At 44.7% G+C, this 21795-nt stretch overlaps 2 protein-coding genes and 1 long non-coding RNA gene across 4 annotated transcripts; all 3 read right to left on the reverse strand.

Annotated features, from left to right (window-relative positions):
* Positions 1 to 6393: 6393 nt before the first annotated feature.
* On the reverse strand, positions 6394 to 13093 carry LOC4346944 (uncharacterized). Of its 2 annotated transcripts, XR_010734932.1 has the most exons (6): positions 12679 to 13093; positions 12335 to 12607; positions 12050 to 12207; positions 10389 to 10540; positions 10193 to 10260; positions 6394 to 6785 (listed from the first exon to the last, which is right to left on the reverse strand). It is a non-coding gene; the product is annotated as an uncharacterized lncRNA (long non-coding RNA). The 2 variants fall into 2 exon arrangements; XR_001540004.3 differs by lacking the exon at positions 10389 to 10540.
* A 3767-nt stretch (positions 13094 to 16860) lies between these two features.
* LOC107275523 (uncharacterized) lies at positions 16861 to 17988 on the reverse strand. Its single transcript, XM_015755688.1, has one exon. It carries the CDS (start codon positions 17986 to 17988, stop codon positions 16861 to 16863), a length of 1128 nt encoding a protein of 375 aa, XP_015611174.1.
* A 2932-nt stretch (positions 17989 to 20920) lies between these two features.
* On the reverse strand, positions 20921 to 21795 carry LOC4346945 (zinc finger AN1 domain-containing stress-associated protein 17-like). Its single transcript, NM_001422753.1, has one exon. It carries the CDS (start codon positions 21736 to 21738, stop codon positions 21172 to 21174), a length of 567 nt encoding a protein of 188 aa, NP_001409682.1. The 5' UTR covers positions 21739 to 21795; the 3' UTR covers positions 20921 to 21171.

Here is a 21795-nt window from a genome sequence, read left to right on the forward strand (position 1 = left end):
GAACATTACATGTGCATTTGTTGCATCTGAGATGTATGCGCATGTCATCGATAATCTCACATATGAACCAAGGTCAATAATCCGACACATCGAAGAGACATACAAGTATACTATTAGCTATGCCAAGGCCTGGAGAGCCAAACAGAAAATAATAGAGATGAGATTTGGAACTTACGAAGCCTCGTACGACAATTTGCCACGCCTGCTTGGCGTTATCGAGGAAAGAAACCCTGGGAGCTCTTACGAAGTGAAGAAATTCCCCTCAATTGAACATCCTGGCAAGAGTGTGCTGCAAAGGGCGTTCTTAGCTCTACATGCATGCAAGATGGCATTCGTGAACTGTCGTCCTGTTCTCTGCATTGATGGGACATTCTTGACAGGAAAGTATCGGGGCCAGATACTAACAGCAATAGGGGTAGATGGGAACAATCAGGTATTGCCCTTGGCATTTGCTTTTGTTGAGAGTGAGAATACCGACAGCAGGTACTGGTTCCTGAAATTGGTTAAAACAAAAATTGTTGGTATGAGGCCAAATGTGTGCCAGATACATGATAGGCACGCTGGCATTCTGCGAGCGATAGAAGAGTTGCAGTTTGGGAATATGGAACAAGGATACCCTGGTGAGTGGGAAGATGTACAGAGCAGGTGGTGCATGCGTCATATGGGAGCTAATTTCTTCAAGCAATTCAAGAACAAGGAGCTCATGAACATGTTTAAGAGGCTATGCGATCAGAACCAGGAGAAAAAATTCAATGAGCTTTGGAAGAGATTAGATGAGTTGACAGCCAAATGCAGTGATCAGCGTGCAGCGGCTCCATCAACCGCCGATGCTGACCCTCCTTAAGCTCTTGGACCTCTCCCAACGGATAGTCCAACATTGGTTAGAAGAACTGGATTGGAGATTCGGAAATTTTCTCAGTGGATTCTGCATGAACCAAAAGAGAAATGGGCCAAGGAATATGACACAGGTGGTGCTAGATATAGAATAATGACAACAAATTTGGCAGAAGTTTACAACTAGGTGATGCGCGGTGTTCGTGGACTGCCACTAGTTGGCATAGTGGAGTTCATTTTACATGGGACATGCAGGTATTTTAGGGATCGGTTCCAGGCAGTTCTTCCCTCTATGCCGAACAACAGCATTTTGTTTGGAACTTTCATGCAGAAAAAGCTAGAAGAGTTGCGTAAAAAGGCCATGAAACATCGAGCTCTAGTGCAAGGTACCCAACAGCACAGGTTTGAGATACTATGTCAAGATAAGGCAGGCAGGGGTATCTACCGCAAGAGAGTGAAGCAGTAGTGTGTTCTCAAAGCCGACGGCACATGTCATTGCTCTTGTGCAAAGCCGAAGCTGCTCCACAGTCCATGCACCCATGTCATTGCTGCCGCAGCGGAGTGTGGCATACCAGATGCAGTATATGTTTCACAGTACTTCAGTAAGCAAGCAATATATCATACATGGAGCGGCGAGATTTATGGGTTCGGCATAGCTGGGTAGTTCACAGAGACTAACGATGAAGTACTCAATATTCCTGACACATCGAAGCTCCGAGGCAAGGCTGGAAGGAGGAAGACTCGTCGCATCCGCAACGATATGGACGAGTCGGAGGCTGGCAGGGTGAAGCGTTGCAGCAAATGCGATGAACGTGGGCACACCTACAAGCATTGTCCTAAAGACAAGGAGAAACCTAGTGCGGCAGAGGCAGGACTATCAGGATCAACAGCAGATGGAGCTCGCCCTACGGATGAAGGCACTACCTCCACTCGACCACGTCCTAGGCGTCGTCGTGCCACGTCTGGCTACATGGTGTAGTTCTTATGTTCTATGTTGGCATGTGGCTTTGCTTGTAATTTGTTTCGAACTTATCGATGTGTTTATGTTTCGTCGTGAAATGTCAGACTTCGGCATGTCATGTCTTTAGGTCTCGTGATGTAACGTCAGACTAAGGCACCTAGTGTCTCTCTTTCTTTCTATCTGGGCAGCTGAGAGGATTGCGATCGGCCGCCCTGAGGTGGACCAGCACGCGTACAAGGAGTCACTGTACGCGGAGCGACCAGAGGTCGACTACCCTACGATAGGTACTCTGTGGTGCCGTCGTCAGGTACGTTGCATCGATCTTCTCGTATTGTTAAGTTAATTGCTAAGTTCATTGTACATCACATCGATCGTCTCGTATTGCAGCGCCGATGGGCTCACGTCCAGGTTAGGCGGTCGTATCCTGAGTTTGTTATGGAGTTCGACCGCCTTCTGCCGACTGACGTCGTGTGGGAGCCCTACAGTGCCGCGGCTACCCAGGCTCGTGCGCCGTTGGGTCTGTCCACAGTCTGCACCAGGGACCAGGCGTACTGGATGACTACGGTTCCGATGGTCTTCGACATCTGCGTTGAGCCTCATGCCCCTTTCCGCGTGATGCGGCAGTTCGGCTTCTGTCAGCCCTTTCCAGTACCGTTTCCGACGACCGTCCCAGCTGCTGTTCATCGGTAAGATCTTTCACTACGCTTTGAGTTGTTGCATTAAAATCTACATGTCCATAATAATTTGCAACATCTGTCGATTCACACTAATATGACACATTAATTCGCAAGTACTCGCGCAAGGGTCAGCAGTCAGCTGGCGACTGGCCCGCCAAGTTGGCGACTTTTGTTGAGGACTGGTTGCTCACAACCGAGGAGGTCGTGGACCACGAGGGAGAGCCACACACTGAGGAGGCGTACCAGGCCTACCTACGCTGGTACCAGCCACGTACCCGTACTAGGGTCACCTTCGCTCCCTTGGAGCAGCAGCCCCACGTTGCGAGCACTAGAGACCTCTACGCCAGGCACCGCGACCAGGACTTCGCTCGTGCTGTGAGTACCATGCATCGCACCATTCCTTTATGTTTTCATGTCTTTCTCTTCATCAAATTTTACGAATATGTACGAAAAAATTAACCACCAATGTTTAGGCGCGGGGATTCCGGTACCCGTAGAGGAGCACCTGACGACATACACGCGGATGGTGGAGTCGATACGCTCGATTCTCCGAGTGCTCACATGTCGTGCAGATGACGTTGCTCGGGCAGACGCAGCTGTACAGCGGCCACCCGTACCGACTGGTCCCCGTCCAGCTATGCACGTTCCTAGGCCGACTCCCCCTCCGCACGGAGGTAAGTATTTTTAAGGATTTTTCTGTACATGCCTTGCACATATATGTGAGCCGTTTCACTTGCCGATTGCTTCAGGGTTTCGTGCACCGTTCAGCACCCCGCCTTCCTCGGCTAGGCCCTCTGTTGTGCCCCCCACAGGTACTTAAAAAAACAACATTACTTCGACAATCAATTTACATGCATTTTATGTCTTAGCTTACAAGGGTCCCGTTGTCCATGTGTAGGTTTCACCCAGTTCGCTATGACGCAGGCTGCCCACTTCTCCCAGGCTGCAGCGTCAGTGTCTCAGGCAGCTGCGTCGACCTCGCACTCAGTGCAGTTCTGGCAGTACACCGGGACTTCGTCACAGGCAGCCGGCACGTCGAGTCAGGGTCCACCACTGGACCATGCTGGGACCTCGTCGGACCACTTGCTGCCTTCCACCTTGCTCTTCGACATCACTGACTTCGATTTCGCTTCAGGCTAGACAGAGGATGTCATCGGCCCCTCACAGCTGAGAGGGGCACCGCCGGTGCAGACGCAGGACCAGGCGCAGGCCACTCCGCCGCCAGACACTCGTGCTACCCGTGCTGTGCCACCGGATCGTTTCACCTACTCCCAGGACCACGTGCGAGCACAGGCCCGGAGGACCAAGCGTGGTCGCGGCGCGGGGCAGGGCCAGTAGAGCAGTCTTCTCTTTATTTATTTGCTTCACTTTCCAGTACTGTATGCTTGTGTCATGACTACGTTGTTGTTATATGTGCACGATACCTTTCGGCGCATGCACGACTACTTTCTGCCGCACCGATGCAGCCTCCTTTATTCGCGTGCGATACGAGTATTTGCCCACCATTTGCCGCATACGACCAATGTAACTTTCGGCGCCGATCAGGCATGTAACTTTCGGCGCCAATCAGGCGTACCCACCATGCCTCGCCACGTTCACATGTCAGGGATATCACTCGATTTTTTGCGCCTATATAAGTCGCCTTAACGAGTGAGGCCTCACAATCTTTCAGAACTCAGTCACATTCAGTACTCTCTTCCCCCACTTGCTTCATTACAAATCCTACCGGCTTTCGTCAATGGCTAGACGCCGGGGTGTTGAGGATCCGAACTGGCGTAGCGATCCTTGTGTATACCTACTACCACCTTGGTGCCAGCGTCCTCTTTGCCTATGCGGTGATCGATGCCAACTAATGGCTTCGAGGAATCCTGATATTTGAGGAAGGCGCTTTTTTAGGTGCCCTAACTATGACCGTGAGGTATTTTATTATCTGCATATGCTTATTCATTCCGTATGGGCAATCGCTTTATTCTTCGTAACACTACTCTATTCGGCAGACCCGCACTACGGCTTGCGCATACATCGAGTGGGTCGATACAGAAAATCCTGTTCTCGACCTAACCACTTGTTTACAAGAAGGTCGCTGGTATTTCGCATCCGAAAGTACTGAGCAATACTTACAGAGAAAAGCGGCTTATGAACGACAATGTCGTGAACAACAGAGCGACTGGCGGGTGCTAACTACGGCACTCCCTCCATGGGATGCCCATCCAAGATGCAGGTGTGGTGATCGTGGTCAGGTTCTTCGTTCCATAAAGCCTACAACATTGGGTCGAAGGTTTTTTGTTTGTCCAAATATTCTTGACGACGATTTCATGGTAAGAATATTTTGATTACATGAATCCTTATTTTCTCACAACATTTACTAACTTTGCTCGCTTTACATCTATTCTTTCCTCCTAGGAACCACCAAGGAGATATCAATACAGAAAACGGATAGACACCAGAAGGGTTCTAACTCCACCTAGCCGTGTTGAGCAGCTTGAAACTACCAGAGCAATATAGGGTTACTAAAGCGCGTTTTGAGAGAGGAGAGGGATCCTCACGTAGGGGTTAGCTATTATCGGACAACTTGGCATATTGAAATTTCTACTGTCATGCTTCCTTGTCCCATTACTACATCGTCGTTATGTTCAACTATTGCACTACCTCCCTCCTAGTTCGAATCTAATATTATCTATGTAACCGCAATGGAAATAGTTGTATCATGTTCAAATTGTACTACTATTTCTTCATGTTACATAATTCTCCTTGTTTAAATCCATATAATGTTTATACGACCGAAACTGCGATAGGCCTATTAATTATCCGAGTACTAATACGTCGAATAAGTTACAAAATAATACCTTACTTAACATATGAAATTGCGAAACAACCAACTTCAATACATTTTTATAACAATATTAACAAGTTTTACCAATAAATACTTCTTTATTTATTATTAACATAACATAGAAAAATCGTTTGGTCGTACTTTTTGCATCTGGGTCCCTTGCCGCCCTCTACTGGGGCGGCGAGGGGCCCAAATGCAAAAAGTACGAGGGCAACCTCTTTATGGGCGGCAAAAATTGCAATTAGCCCCTTGCCGCCCAGGGTAATTGCAATTTTGGCCGACGGCGGCGGACGGCGCGGTCGACCCGCCATCTGCCACGTCAGCTTGCCGCCCACCACTGGGGCGGCAGGGTCTATTTTTCCAATTTTTTTGGCCGATAGATTATTTCCGTAAATATTAAAAAAATCTAAAAATGAAAAAAATTCCGTGCGTTCCAACTACTTGGGCCAGAACCAAACGCTAACCCACAGTCGAATTAGCCCAACTTTAATAGGCCAATACGCTAGCTCGGGAAGGGGTCGAAAAGTCCAATTTGATCAAAAAGTGTAACGACACCGGCCCACAGTCGAAGTGGCCCAGTTGGCCAACGCAGCCCACATTAACAACGCCAACCCCACCAGAGCACGCGCTGCCTAGCCCCAAGTCCCCCAACCCTCGCCGCCGCCGCCGCCGCCTCCTCGCCCCCGAAGCGTCCCCGCCGCCGCCGCCGCCTCCCCGTCGGGAAGGATGACCCTGTCCATGAAGCCGCGGAAGGTGCTGGTGCGGAAGGCGATGAAAGACCGCAAGAAGAAGAAGGGCCCCACCAAGCCCACCCCATGGAAGTGCCCCCTCTGCCACGAGCTCTTCCTCGGGGTGCGCGAGGGTAACCGCCACTTCGAGGAGTGCGAGGCGGCGACCAAGGCCGCGCGCGCCGCCGACCAGAGGAAGATGGACGTGGAACGCGCTCGCCAAGAGGAGCTCGTGGGATCCAAAAAGGCCGCCCCACCGAAGGAAGGTAGAGTCTCGTTTTCGTTCGCGTTATTTGCATCGCAATGCATGGATGAATGAATTAGACTTTCTGGAGAACAATCCCGCAATGGATGGATGAATGAATGAATTAGACTTTCTGGAGAACAATCTGATAAATTAACGAATTGAACCCGCGTAGTTTTCAGGCTATGAAAACTTTGCTGCGAAATTCAAACGAATGTTCCCCAACATAGATAGGAATTCCATGCAGACATTTTTGACAAATATTAGCATGCTGGGTGTATAAAATATATACTGCACTGAGCAAATCTTAAAAATCACTCTTTTCAAGACCTTACATAGTTGGACGCACCTGGACCTGCTGCAAAGAATTACTAGTGGGTTATATCTGCTGATTTGTTTTAGAACCCATACATTTACCTTTCCGTAGTACCTGGCAAGCTTGTGCAACACAAATTTGCAAACCTTCTCATCGAATTTGACTTGCAAATAAGCCTTTCGTGCCACCTATCTATAGAAACACAATTTTCTTCATGAGACTTATTTTTATTATCAACATAATGTGGCATACACTATACTCTAATGGCTCAAGAAATCGTTAAAGACCATGCAAGAGTATCAGAGCAACTTTACATATTGCCATTACTGTGCAAATGGAAAAAATACCGTTGCTTAAAGTGCTGAAAATATCTGTGCATTGTGATATAAAAATCAATTAAAAGTACAAAGGCACTCACTATTAGAGTTCAATATTTTATCTCCAAGATTCAGTCTCAATGCACTTCACAATGGTATTGCACTCCCAAACACTTTGCGTTGTTGAGGAAGGAAGATAATTTAGTAGTAACTCTTTCAATTATTAGAAGCATTAATCAGTTAACATAAGAGGACAAATTGGACCGCATCGTTTTCAGGCTATGTAGAGTTATTCAAACGAATGAGCAATTATGCTATTTCCTTTAGTTTCCCAACATGGATAGGACTGCCATGCAGACAGTTTTGACAAATATTTACATGTTGGGTGTATGGAATGGATACTGCACTGAGCAATTCCTAAATATCTCTCTTAAGACCTTACACTTTTGGACGCACCTGGACCTGCTGCAAACAATTGTTAATGGGCTATTTCTGCTGATTTATTTTAGAACCCCATGCATTTTATTAAGTATACATAACTAGATACATATCACATGAGTTATTCCCAAGGGAGAGTCAACTGCACGTGCAGGCAGTTTTGCAAAGAGGCCCCTTGAACAGCCAGTACAACTGCCGCTGTTAGATTTTGCTGTTAGAATTTGTGTTTCTTTGCAGTTCAAATCTAGTTTCAGCTGCTGTGTACTGGTTAGAATGTTAGATTCAGGCTGGTTTCAGCTTCTGTGTACTGGCTGGTTTCTGATGGTTTATGTAAATTATATCACCATATATCTCTTTAAAAACACATATGCAGCTAAAAGACCTAAAATATCAAGAGAAATAAATAACAGTCCCAATAATTACAGAGTATATGTAGTTTTTGTGCTTTTAACTTTTGATAGATTATAAAATAATATTATGAAACACCATTTGGATATTAAAGTTGACTATATTCTTTAGAAAAAAAAAGACAATTAATTTGTAGATTCCAATCAACTAGGTGCCAAAACGAGAATAAACTATGTAATCAAACCTGTCTCATGCATCCTATATGCATGCACATATTAGTTCTATGTATATATCCATGTATTAAACAGGTGAATCTATTATTTTCATTTATTAGATTAGATCTATTAAAGTAATTAATCTCTCTCTCCTAATTTCCCACGTATTTGCAGGAGAAAAATAAATATGTACTGTTCTTCCGAAAAACGCATACGTATGTATATATGCATGTACAAGAGACTACTACTTGCCAAAAAAACACATAGACGTATTTGGATCTAGAAAAAAAAACTATTAACAATTTCCTCCTAACCCTTAAATTAGAACTAAAACGTTGTCATGTTTGTATATATGTACATATGATCAGTCTACCCCTCTAATGTGACTCATTTCATCGCATTTATTTCTTAGGGTAGTTCACTAGGATATATCTATATTTTAAGAGTTCAAAGGCGGACTGACTATACTTCATACGACATAAAACTAATGTTAAAACATTCAGATTTCATATATTACAATTAAAAACAGATCGCTAAGGCTACAACCAAACAAAACACAACATAATTTACTAATATGATGCTGCAAACTTTTAAAAAATAACTTGTTTAAAATAAAATGCAATTTTCAGCCAATAGTGAACCAGACGTTATAATAGTGCTTCACACTGGTCTTGAGGGCACGGCTATGTCGATATGGGACCCATGTATCAAGGCATAAGAGAAGAAAACCTTCGTGGCTAAGGTCGGCTTCACCCGTTAGAGGAGCATTTATATCTAATTTTTAATGATTTTCTCCCATGAATTGGTAGAAGCGATACATTAAAATATTTTTATATATACTGATTACTGAAACACAAATGAAACATGAACACTTTGGTTTGAAGTGAAGATGAACTTTTTTTACAGTATTATTGATGTATTAGGGTTTTTTTTGGTATGGATGCAATTCCTTCTATTAAAAAGGCACCCAACTTTCAAGACAAAATAATAAATAGTGGTGATAGTCGTGTTTACATATCACAGGACAAAAAACCGGGACAATTAATTTCTTATTGAATATGAGAGATATTATTATCATTTGGTATATCAAAACATGTGGTCTAAATTTTTCTTTGTATTTAATTATAAGGTAATCTACGATTGTTATAGTGAATATGGTGCAATAGGATTTCTTTAGCATTATTTTAATAAATACTCCCTCCGTCCCATAATAATTGCATTTCTAGGGAATTAGAGACATTAACAACAAACACAATTTACCACAATAACCCTATTTAATAACTACATTGCATGCACATATTCCATATATATACTTTGTTAAAAGGAAGGTTGAGGCACACATTCCATATGTAAACTTAATTAAAAGGAAGGTTGGGATAGAAATTCCATTTGTTGGGTCTCATCTTATCAGAAATACAATTTTTGTGGGACAAAATTTGAAGGGTAGAAATACAATTATTATGGGACGGAGGTAGTAATAAATATGAGGTTCTTATACTTAGTATGGACTTCTTTTAGCAATCTTTTATAATAAATAATCTGTGCATTTGCGTGGGCTTCCTTTCCAGTTTTAAGTTAAAGTCACCCCCACATATTTCCAGTAATAAAAGTTACATACATAAATAAGATTCCCACGCAAAAGCATGGGCTACCTTCCTGGATAACTAACTATATCTATAAGTTTTGAACTTATAATACTTCTGAAATTTTGAACTTCTGTAAATTGAAGCGAATTTTGAACTTCTGTAAATTGAAGCGGTGACTAATTATATCAATTATATCTTATCTGCAGGTATTTGAGAGAGTCATAAAGATGTAGAAAACTCTAGAATCAAGTTAGCGAAGGAACTATCAACTAAGTCAGGTTCTATGACTTTTGACTTTGATGTTATGGTGTGATTGGGATTTGTAATATCATGCAGTACCACACATTTATCACAGTTACGCCGTAACCTTCTGAGTTTTATACCAGTCACCGCAATATCGTGAAAACCCTGGGTGTGATGTTATATACTCCTTTGATATCTCGCTACATGTTTTTTCCAAACCTATTTAAGCAATACTAAATTCCCAATTATGTTGCTTTGGTTATAAGCGTGGTCTTAAAAATACAATGTTGACCACTAATGTCAATCATAGCATGTTTATTTGATCGATCTGAAAAACTTATAACTCCTAACCGAACTTACACATGGGAATTTTTTGTATATACGTAATTTAAGTAGATAAACCGAACTGAAATACCTATGTTCAAAGGTTTAGAGCTTTATCTAACACATACCTAATATGATATTAAGGATAAGAGCAGATGGCTTTGATATAGAGAGAACGCCATAACAATCAGCACACCTGCACATCAGAAGATAGTTTAGTGTGAAGTGCAGTGGAAAATAGCTCAAACAAAATCAACCCGCACAGAATCATGTGTAATTTTAAAATACTAGGACAAATCAATTAAGCATCCAATTGTGGCGTACCTTTACTATTTCATTAACTTATTAAAATGCTGAAGGCCAGAAATGCCAATATGGAACAATATAAACCCCTCACCAGCCACCAGACTAATGAGTACCCCTTTAGCCCCAGGGAAATAATAGGGGAATCCACAATACGTTACAACATCTTCAACCTTTCAAGCACATCGATTCAGGGGAATTACATCACATATGAGCATGGCAAGAAAGCCATGCTAAATCCATCTTAACAAAATATTTTTGTTATTACAATTTCCACATGTTGCTGAAGATGAATTGGCTAAAGCTATGTAACATGACGTGATTCAATCACTTACAAAATGCACGTTAGGATGTCATATGGGTACTTATTAGCATGCTAGCCTCCTAAGATCCCAGTCTTTCTTTTATGCTCTTAAGTGGAACAAAAAGACATATTGGTTCAATATAAGACCATTAGGCCTATAAGACTACTACTATACATATAATAGTGAAGTGACCCGTTTTAAAAATTAGGCTTATTCAAATACGATACATTTGTATCATGACTACATCAGCAAGAAATAGACAAACTATATTTGCACATAAAAATATTTTTAAGAAAAAATATAAAAACAAAAATAACTAGATTAAATTTTAGAAGACCACAGGTTTTGAGGCACGTGTAACACAAAACCTCAGATATTACGATTTGTTTCAAGGAAACCCAGGTTTTGAGGTATAGCATTTCAAGAAACCCCATGTTTATATCACATACTGATAATTCTATTATTATATATAATATTTTTAGTATATGTTTGCATTGGTATGCTCAAAATACATAACCATCCCGTGTACTTCATATTTTTCCTTACTTTTGCATTGTACGATTGAATAAACACAACCATACTAATAATGACATATTAACCGGTTTACTTATATAGATAAACATTAATCATATTACCATAATAATGCTTGTAAAAATGAGGCAAACATGCATATATATACTCACTAATATCTCGTTATTTTTTTGCAATTAATATGCATAAATATATTAGACAAATAACAATATAAGCTTAAACATGAGATTTCGTGGAACATTTTTCCCCAAAACCTAGGGTTCTTCATCACAAATTGTAATGCATGATGTTTTGTGTTATAAGTGTCGCAAAACCTGGGGTTTTTGTGAAATTTACTCAAATAACTACATTTTTGGCTATCATAGAAGATCCAATGGACCCGTATTGCATTGCGTTGGATGCACCGTCACCAAGATCTTGTTTCATAGGAACAAACAAAAAAATAGAACGATATTTTTCATTGAGACCACCTTCCCCAAGACAAAAGAGAGAACTAGGAAATGCTAGACTGTACGTGCTACAATCGTGTTCTGCCATCTCTAATCGCTAAGTAGTACGTAAGAAATGAAAGTATATATGCCCAGTTTTATAGGATACCGATGAAAATCTGAAGGTTAACTGAATGTAAGGATTTGGTCGTAAGGGCCTAGGCTACCAAATCATGACCTAACACAGAACATGAATAACAAATAGCTTGACAGAACAGATCAAAAAAACAAAATGCCAATAAAGGAACAAAACGGCGGCAGTCAAATGCAGAGAACAAGAAAATAATTTGTGACAAATGAAGCCTATCATCAAAACAATAAATTCCACAGTAGACCCAAACAGAGTGTCACCCATTACCATTAGTGTAGTCGATAAATTTTCTTCTGAAGAAGATGAGAAAAATACATATATTGTAATAATAAACACGTAGAAAACTTGAGCACAACGCCTCCTGCCATGGCTGATAACATGGATAGCCAGATGAAAGGGAGAACATCATCTCGTCGAACCCAAATCTGCACATAAACAAAATAATAATAATTTACCGGATATGAAAGGAAAAGAAAAGCCAAACTAGTTGAAACATAAACTAAGGATAAACTTGAAGGGTCAAGTGACTTTTTCAGAGTAAAAGAAGTATACTGTGAAACGTATGACCCTGCGACTTGTTGAGTAGGAGTGCATTGCCAAATACTGGAACTGAATCTCCCTTCTACGGTTAGCTCGGCAGAGAGGGGTAGACCGGGCGGGTAGTCCAGATGGCTTAGATCTAGTCTTCTCCGTTAAACTCATCACCGCAATACCATCGCCGGGAGCCGATTTGCGGCGGATGCAACCGCCGGCAACGGTGCCAGCCGAAGCCCCTGGCATCGTCTCGCCTATAGGGAGCTGAGCCAGCCACCGATTTCAACAGATCTGTCATAAACTAACACCGATTAGAACGGATCTGTCATAAAAAATCATTCATCTGGCGGAAAGAGACTAACCATCCTGATAATATCCTTGGCCGTGAGACCGAGTCAGCGCCGATAGACCGGCAAACTTCCGTCTACGGCCAAGTCCCAAGTCGATCTGGCTCCGGACGGATCATCTAGCCCGGGGTATGGATCATCCATGGATGGACGGCGACAAACGCGCGCGGCCACCGACGCACCCGGCGCCGGCCGCCGAGCCCATGTAGACGGCTGAGAGTTGACCGGCGCTCAGGACTGCCACCGGCACGCACAGGCGCCAAGGAACCCTCAAACCAGACGCTCGCCGGAGCGCTTACAAGCGCGGAGTCGACGTGCAGGTTTCGTCGGGCGGGCGAGCGGGCGGCGGCGGCGGTGAGGCGCGGCTAGGGCTCGCGGAGTCGCGAGAAGAGCACGGCGGCGGCTAGGAGTTGGAGACAGGGTTGGGGGTGGGGAACTGGGGATTCCGCGTCTATCGTTTCTTGACCTCGCCTCGCGTCGCGTCGAGTATGGACGGTAAAAAACGTAAAACTGCAGGTCATTGGAACATGGGCCACGAGTGGACTCCTTTTTCGGGAAGCGTCACGTACCTTTTGGCTGTCAGATGGCCCAGGCCCAATTAGATTCTCTTTTTCAAAGCAACTGTAATGTTCCGCTTTTTCAACGTGCTTTGTCGCATCGTCATCCGGCCAGTCCACGTACAGGAAATTAAAATTTCCGCCGTCCTCGGCCCCGTCACGCTCCACGCCGCGCTCGCCGGTGCCGGCGTGACAATCTCACAATCCTCTCGAGCCAACGTACGGCGTGCTGGTTTACGGCTAGGAGTGGACAGAAAAAATCCAAATCGAAAGACCGAGACCGAGAAATTCAATCATCAATTCGGCTCCCCTCTCCTCTCAGGTCCAACCGAAGGAGGGAGGGGGGATGGCGGCGGCTCCCCTCCCCTACCCTCCCAGATCTAGCCGAAGGAGGGAGGGAGGAGGGTGGCAGCGGCTCCCCTCCCTTCCCCTAACAGATCCAGCCGAAGGAGGGAGGGGGGAGGGTGGTGGCGGCGGGCAGCAGCAGTGCTGGGACGGCGGCGACGGCGAGCCTACGACGACGATGACGGCGGTTGTTGATGGTGCCCGTCGACCTCGCCGTACCTGCACGCCGGTTGCCGTCTACAATTTGTTGATTTGTTGCTTTCAATTTGTATATTGTGGATTTCTTGTAGATGAACTTGGGAATCTATAATATATGAATTTGTATTGTGGATGAAATGGTTGATTGTGTGCATAAGCTTGGGAAATCTGTCTAAGATTTGGATCCAATCCCAGAATTTTTTGAGTTTGAAGCTGGGATTTGGATCCCTTGTTTCTTTTTTTTTTGTTTGGGAAAAAGGGTTTTCACTAGCGGGCCTCTTAGGCTAACGGATGTAATAATTAATCAGATCTTCGCTAGTGGTGCCTCTAAAGGGACCGCCAACCAAAATCCGTTTTCTCTAGCGGGCGTGTTGCGCTAGTGAAAATCATTATCACTGGCCTTTGGTTACAAGCGGCTAGCAAAACCGCTAGCGAAAAACCAATTTTGGTCGCCAGGAAAAATGCTTTTCATAGTAGTGCTAGCTCCTGGTCGGACGTCGGCCGAGTCCGGGTACACTGAACACGATGGTGGCGATGCGCCACGTCAAGTGGTAGTGCGGGAACATGCCGTACGCGCGTTGGTCATACGGTCTGGTTGGCTGTGCCTGACGCACACGTGATCTCTGACATGTGGGACAGTGGGGTCATGTATCTAAGGCCGTGTTTAGTTCCAAAATAGTTCTTCAAACTTCCAACTTTTCCATCACATCAAAACTTTCCTACACACATAAACTTCCAACTTTTACGTCACATCGTTTCAATTTCACCAAACTTCTATTTTTGTTGTGAACTAAACACAGCCTAACTTGAGGAATAGGATTTCAATCCACACCGGACCGAACCGGCACTTTGGCAGTGGGCCAGTCAAGTGAACATGGAGGAAAATGCTGCACGGTGAGGAGCCAGCTGAGGAGAAGTGTAGCGCCTTGCATGGTGTTGCAACTAAGGCTCTCTTCGTTCCCCAGGGTTCACAACTCCCCACACTCGTTTTCCACACGCACGCTTTTCAAACTACTAAACGGTACGTTTTTTAAAAAAAGTTTCTATACGAAAGTTGCTGAAAAAAATCATATTGATCTATTTAAAAAAATAGCTAATACTTAATTAATCACGTGTTAATGTGAATATCGTTTTACATGCCGGGGAGGAGGGGTTCCCCAACACAGCCTAACCTGCCGGACAGCCTGCAGCTGCATGGTTAGCTTGCTTGCCCTGTGCGTGCAAGCGAGACTGCGGTGTGTGGGACTGTGGCAGTGGCGGCGTGGCGGCGTGCGAGGATACGATGCGGGCATGCAGCTGCCCCTTCACAAATCACACACCATTGGAGTACACTATTAGAGCGTTCACGGTTCGTAGTGCATGAGTGCATCGAGCTGTCGTTCGACCTGAACTCTTCATGTCGGTGTTTATGTTTGATTTGACGCCACTTTTGCGGGTGTGCCTACCAAATTGAAGACCGTGTAACCAAAGATGGTCACCCATTCTTCAGCCCCTTCAAGGGTTGGTGACGTGGGTTGTCAGGAGAGAAGGCATGAGGCACATTGTGGAGGATGTGGCTTCGCTGCGTCGTTGCCCGCACCACTTGGGAAGGGAGACGGAGAAAACAGAGCTCGTCTCGGTGGCTGAAGTGGGAGCCCGTCGTCCCCTCCTCTTTCATGTCCCCGCTCTACGCCGCACCGATCGAGGAGCTTGCCATCGTCCCCCTCTCCACGCTGCCATGAAAAGTTGTGCCCCTGACTCCGCGCAACCGCGGGGCTCGTTGCCATCCTCCGCTGCCCGCCACCGACCTCGTCATCGACTTCTGTTCCTGCAGAGAGCTCAACGACTGTCGCCTTGATCTGGAGGCTGTAGCAACGGAGGACGCTTGCGACGAGGAGGACAAGATGGTTGTGGCGCCCTGATCTGGTTGACGTCAAAGCTCCATGGCAAACCTCGAGGTGGTCGCCGGAGGGGGAGGGGAAGGCAATAGGGGGAGTGGGAGGGAAAGCAGACGGAGGGGTTGGAGGAGCCGGCCTCGGCTTGCTCGCCGGTCGTGCCTAGCCTCAATCCACACCCGCCGCCGAGGCCATTCCATGGACACCACCGCCGAGACCTGCCTCGGGGTCCTTCGCCGCCGACGACATGGGGATTGGTAGGGAGAGTAGAGGCGCCGGCCAGGTCGTCAGCATGAACAGAGGAGAGGGAGTGGCCATGAGGATAAAGCAGAGAGGGGAAGATGGATTTTATCTTCTTTTCTGGATTCTAGGTTGTTGCAAATTTTGGACCTCCACACAAATTAAAGAAAATATGAGAACTGAAAAAAATGCTAGGGGCTAAAATATAAAATTAAAGTCATTCCTAGAGCCACTTACAATGTGAAGAATTCAAATTTTGTACACGTAACCCTAGCTTACGTGGCACTCCGAGGCTCCTCGTATGAGGGCAACGTATTGTGAACACCCTTATAATGCTTTTGTACTTCAGGTGTACGATAACATATATGAATATTCATGCGTGTATTTGCATAGGCTCATTTTTCTGAATGTGCAAATGAGGGCACTCCCAACCCTCCACATCAACCAGTTCTCATGACATTTAAGTATATTGCCACATAAGAAAGAGCCGAGGTAAGAGAGTTAACGAGGAGAGGAGAAAAATGAAAAAAAAATCGTTTCTCATGTAAATAATTAGCTCTACATAAAAACTAAGAATAAAAACAAAGGGATGCGTGGATAAAGGAGATACTAAATGATAGGTGTGATTGGATGATAATTTATTTTCAAGAAACCATCCATTGAGTTAGTTTCTACAAATAGTGTTTGTACGACATTGCAAGAATGAAAACTATTTAATAGTTTTTGAGCTAGGATTGTCCTAAATGTGCCCACTATAGAATAGCTTATTTGCGAGTAGTAAGAGTGATCCTCGTTGAACGAACACATCTCCTAAGAAACTAATAAATTATGAGTACTATGCTACCGACCATTTTTAGACGAACGCATCAAAGAGCATGTATAATGAGAAAAAATAATTATACCCCGGATGAAATAGCGGAACTCTCTATAAAACACGCATTTAAACAAATTTATTACATATATTTTATAAAACGAATCAAAATTCAATTGCCAGCGAAATCAACCCAGATACTATAGTCCGGTCTCTCTGTCCCCCAGTATTCCATTGTTGGTGTTCCGCATCCTAATTCATAAGACCAAATGTTCGTAATACTTGCATCAAGGGTATTTGAGTAGGACGATGACTTTGGTACAAAGGCCATTTCCCCTTCGCGAGTGACAAGATCAACATGAATTGTCTCAGGCCAATTGTAGAACCTCGGGAGGAAAACTTTGTTCTCCATCCACTTAAATTTGGGCTTCTTTATTATCGTTGTCAGCGACCCAGTGAACACTACTTGACCATGCAGGCTCTCCACCTTCTCCCACTCCATTGTTTCCTCATTAAGCTTCAAAACATGGACCGCCTTCCCACGGCGTTCAATGAGTACAACCATCAACCCATATTGGCTGGACCGGAGCAAGTAGCTATCTTCACATTTGAACCCAAAGCCGTCAGGCTTGTCAAGAATCTCAAATCCATTGTCATGCCTGCAAGGATCATAGACCAGCAACCTCCCATCTTGAGCTAGAAGATATAGCAAGCCGTTATGGAGGACCGGGTTGGTGTCCGGTGATACCCGAATACGTGGCAAGTCAGGGTGATATTCCGTCAACTTCCAATCCTCCCACTCACCACTGCTGTTTCGGATAGAGCTAGCAACCTTAATGGTAAGAATCGCCTCGACACCAAATAGCCTCTCATCACCGTCAGAGACAACAAAATTGAATAATGCATGAGGTTTTGGTGGCAACACTTCAACAAGGGCGCCAGTGACGAGGTCAATATCAAACACCAAGGACTGGTCCACGCACATACTCAGATGTCGTCCGGTGGAGCAACAGATCTTCGCGCCGGGCACCTTGAGCAGTCCATCGACCTCGAAATTCTTGTCGTAGTAAGGGCTATAGTACCGGATGTTGGCGGTGCCAACGCCGGCGGTGCTGAGGAGGAGCGGGGTGATCCACGCTGGGTAGAAGGACGACAGCGACACGGCGGAGCGCCATTGCCGGCACACCAATGCGGCGTTTGGGTGGCTCGACCACCGCAGACTCCCCAGGATCCGGACGAGCACGTCCGTCGGGAGAGACGACCAGCCCCGGACCCGCGACGTCGACGCGACGGCCTCCATCTAGGTTGCTCTCGCCACTACTATATGCACGTGACCGGTGTTTTCTGCCGCTTTTCTCGTGGTGGGTCGCGTGCCGGCTTATGTATATATAGGACGCGTGCGGGGTTATTGCGAGCAAATACCAATCAGTTTAATGCTATGTGCACGGGAGTCCTCGCCAAATCCGTGTCGAATACTGAATACACAGCACAGCGCAGCAGGGCCCATATCCATCGATATCGAGCCCGCGAGAGAGAAAAAAGGGAACCGCACGTAACGTAATTATATGTACGGGAGCCACGAGCCCGCACGGTAGCTCTGCTGCACGCCTGCACTGCACGTACGTATGGTAACTTGCAACGGTGAATTGTTCCAAAAAAAAATTGCGAAAGAGGAGGATGCACGATTACTTTACTTTAGAAAAACTTTTTTTTTAAAAAAAAGGCCAACGGATTTTCCTTGTAAAAGGGTATCCTTTATGTGCAAGCCAATCACTTCATATAGATGGGGTACGATGAAAACTGTCGGAATCGGTAGTCCTTTATGGAAGTAAATTCTCGGTCGATCGAGAATTAATGGTCATATTTATCAATTTTAAAATTTGGGTATCAATTTATAATAATTTAGTGTCGATAATAGGATCCTCAAAACGTTGCAATTTTACGACTTTACATGAAATAATTACGTAGCACTAGGTCAACCATATATGAAAAACATGTGTAGCACTCGGCCAACCACAGTATCTCTATCTCTACTATTAAAAAATTAAATATGTTTTTGCCAGTATTTTGGTACGTCATCCGTGTTTGAGTAGGTTTTAAAGTTCGTTATCTTTTGGAAATACAAATCCGTATTTGAATCAGCCTTTAAGTTCATTCAGTTTTAGAAATACAAAAGGAGTCGTATAAGAAAACTTTTTTAAAAAAACTCACGTACTAATTTGAGATGAAAGTCGGACTCCTAATTGCAGCTCATAATTAATTTTCTAAAAAAAATATCCAAGCGAATTCACACAATCCTCCCGCATCGGGCGCTCGAAAACGAGCGTTTTAATTAATACGGTGAGGTGAGTTGTTGGTACTTAGTGTTAGGAAACGATAGACAAATAAACGATAAAAAACAATAGATCAATCACAGAAGGCACGAGATTTTAACGTGGAAAACCCTCCCAAAACAGGAGAGAAAAAACCACGGGCGCCAGCGAGCAAAATATCTTCACTATATCTGGGGTGAGATTACAACGCCTCACGGTGGCTTACCAGAGGTATATATATGGTGGAACCCTGGAAGGGATGACGATCCGTTTCGTGGGGGCTCCGCCCCCGCACCCCGGGCGTCCCCAGGTGCACGGCCCAATGGGCCTCCGCTACGCACCGGCCCAAGCCTCTCGGCGACGGGCCTCCGCTCCACTACGGCAGAAGCTGGCCTTTATTAAGTGCAAATAAATTTGTATCAAAACTCAACACTTAGTGATCTTGAATAACATGTGTTGCACATAATCCAATTTGATCATACCAATTTTCATCCATATACGTGCATACGTCTCTCAATTCATCTATCTACTTACATATATACTTGGTCAATTTCTATATATCATTTACATGTTTTGGTAATATAACATTCTATATCATTTAACGGTTGTTAAAATTGAACTTGCAATCATGATTTGCACTTCCATTTACATTGCGAGCTTAATTGTTTGCAACAATAAATTTGCACACCTTGCAATGCGTGGACATAATACTAGTTCAAATAAAAAATGATATACATATAGATATACGTACGATCATAAGATTCGACTAATGCAGACCCTGTTTTATATCCCACCCCAAAATTTTTCACCCTGTCACATCGAACGTTTGAACACATGCATAAAGTATTAAATATAGGCTAAAAAATAACTAATTGCACAAATTGCGACTAATTTGCGAGGTGAATCTTTTAAGTATAATTGCTCTATGATTTGACAATGTTGTGCTATAGTAAATATTTGCTAATGATGAATTAATTAGGCTTAATAAATTCGTCTTGTGGTTTATTGATGGATTTTGTAATTAGTTTTTTATTAGTGCTCGAGCACCCCATACGACACTCTATATAATATCCAATGTGATGTGACAAAACTTTACACCCTTAGATCTAAACACCCCCGTAGTATATGACTAGGGCTAAGCCTTAGGTGGTGTTTGGATCCAGGGACTTAACTTTAGTCCCTGTATTTAGACACTAATTTAGAGAATTAAATATAGACTACTTACAAAAATAATTCAATAAATGAAAGCTAATTCGCGAGACAAATTTTTTAAGCCTAATTAATCTATAATTAGAAAATGTTTACTGTAGCATCACATAGGCTAATCATGGATTAATTAGGCTCAATAGATTCATCTCGCGAATTAGTCCAAGATTATGGATGGGTTTTATTAATAGTCTACGTTTAATATTTATAATTAGTGTCCAAACCTCCGATGTGATAGGGACTTAAAAGTTTTAGTCCCATCTAAGCAGGGCCTTATGTTGCACACAACAAATGACTGACGTCGTGATGAAACCTCACATGTATTTGTTAGCGTGCCTCACGCTGCAATATAGGCTGTGTTTAGTTCGTGTGCCAAATTTTTTTTAAGTACGGATACACATTTAAAGTATTAAACATAGACTAATAACAAAACAAATTACAGATTCCGCCTGTAAACTGCGAGACGAATCTATTAAGCCCAATTAATATGTCATTAGCAAATATTTACTGTAGCACCACATTGTCAAATCATGACGTAATTAGGCTCAAAAGATTTCGTCTCGCGATTTACATGCAAACTGTGCAATTGTTTTTTTCGTCCGCATTTAATGCTCCATGCATGTGTCCAAACATTTGATGTAACGAAAAAGTTAGAAGTTTAAATAAGAAAGTTTGAATCTAAACACAGCCATAGTCGGACAGAAGTCGTATGTGTAATAGCTCTTAATTTGAATACCTGTTTGAAAAAGGTACTAAAACCATTTCCCCTGTTAAGAATAGCTCTTTGCTTTTATCAGCAGAATTCATTCGAAAAAGACATCACCAATTGATAATTACATCAAATAAAAAAAATCATTGGACAGATCAAATGCCTCCTCGGCAAGCTCTTTGGCACTTTCTTTGCTTGTCCTCCTACGAAAGAAACCGCGGCGCGCCGCGTGCGCCGGCGACCGTGGCGTGACAAGTCAGAAAATCTTCATGTTCCTCACCGATTGCGGCAGCTTCCACCCGCCGCCCTCCTTCTTCTGCGCGTCGCGCCCGCACTGCCCGGCGCTCCTCGCGGCGGCCGCGGCGCCGGCGGCCTTCGACGCCGCGCCGGCGCCTGCGCCGGCGCACGCGTGGTCGGCGGGGAACCGGTGCTTGAGGCACACCTTCTGGCCGCACCCCTTGCACCCGCTCGTGTTGGAGAACGTGAGCGTCTCCTTGCACCGCGGCACGGGGCACCGCGGCTTGCGCTTCCTCGCCGGGTCGCACCGCCGCGACCGCGCGTGCGCCTCCAGCACGGCGGCGTCGTCCCCGCCCCCGTCCCCGGCCCGCCGCTCGATGGCGTCGCCGCAGGCCTCGCAGACGACGACGGTGCGGCCCTGGTCCGCGGCGCGCGCGCAGCCGTGGTCCCGGTACGTCCGGTGCTCCGCGCAGAACGTCTTGCCGCAGCCGTCGCAGTCGAAGGGGAGGAAGTCGAGCTGGTTGCAGTCCTCCCTGTCGCACTGCGCCCCCAGGTCCGGGAACGCCTCCGTGCCCCGCCGCGCCATGGAAAATCGATCGACGATTTGATCGGTTGCCTTGATGATTCCTTCCTCCTCCTCCTC

The sequence above is a fragment of the Oryza sativa genome, chromosome 9 (genome assembly GCF_034140825.1).
Source record: "Oryza sativa Japonica Group chromosome 9, ASM3414082v1".
Lineage (NCBI taxonomy): Eukaryota > Viridiplantae > Streptophyta > Magnoliopsida > Poales > Poaceae > Oryza > Oryza sativa.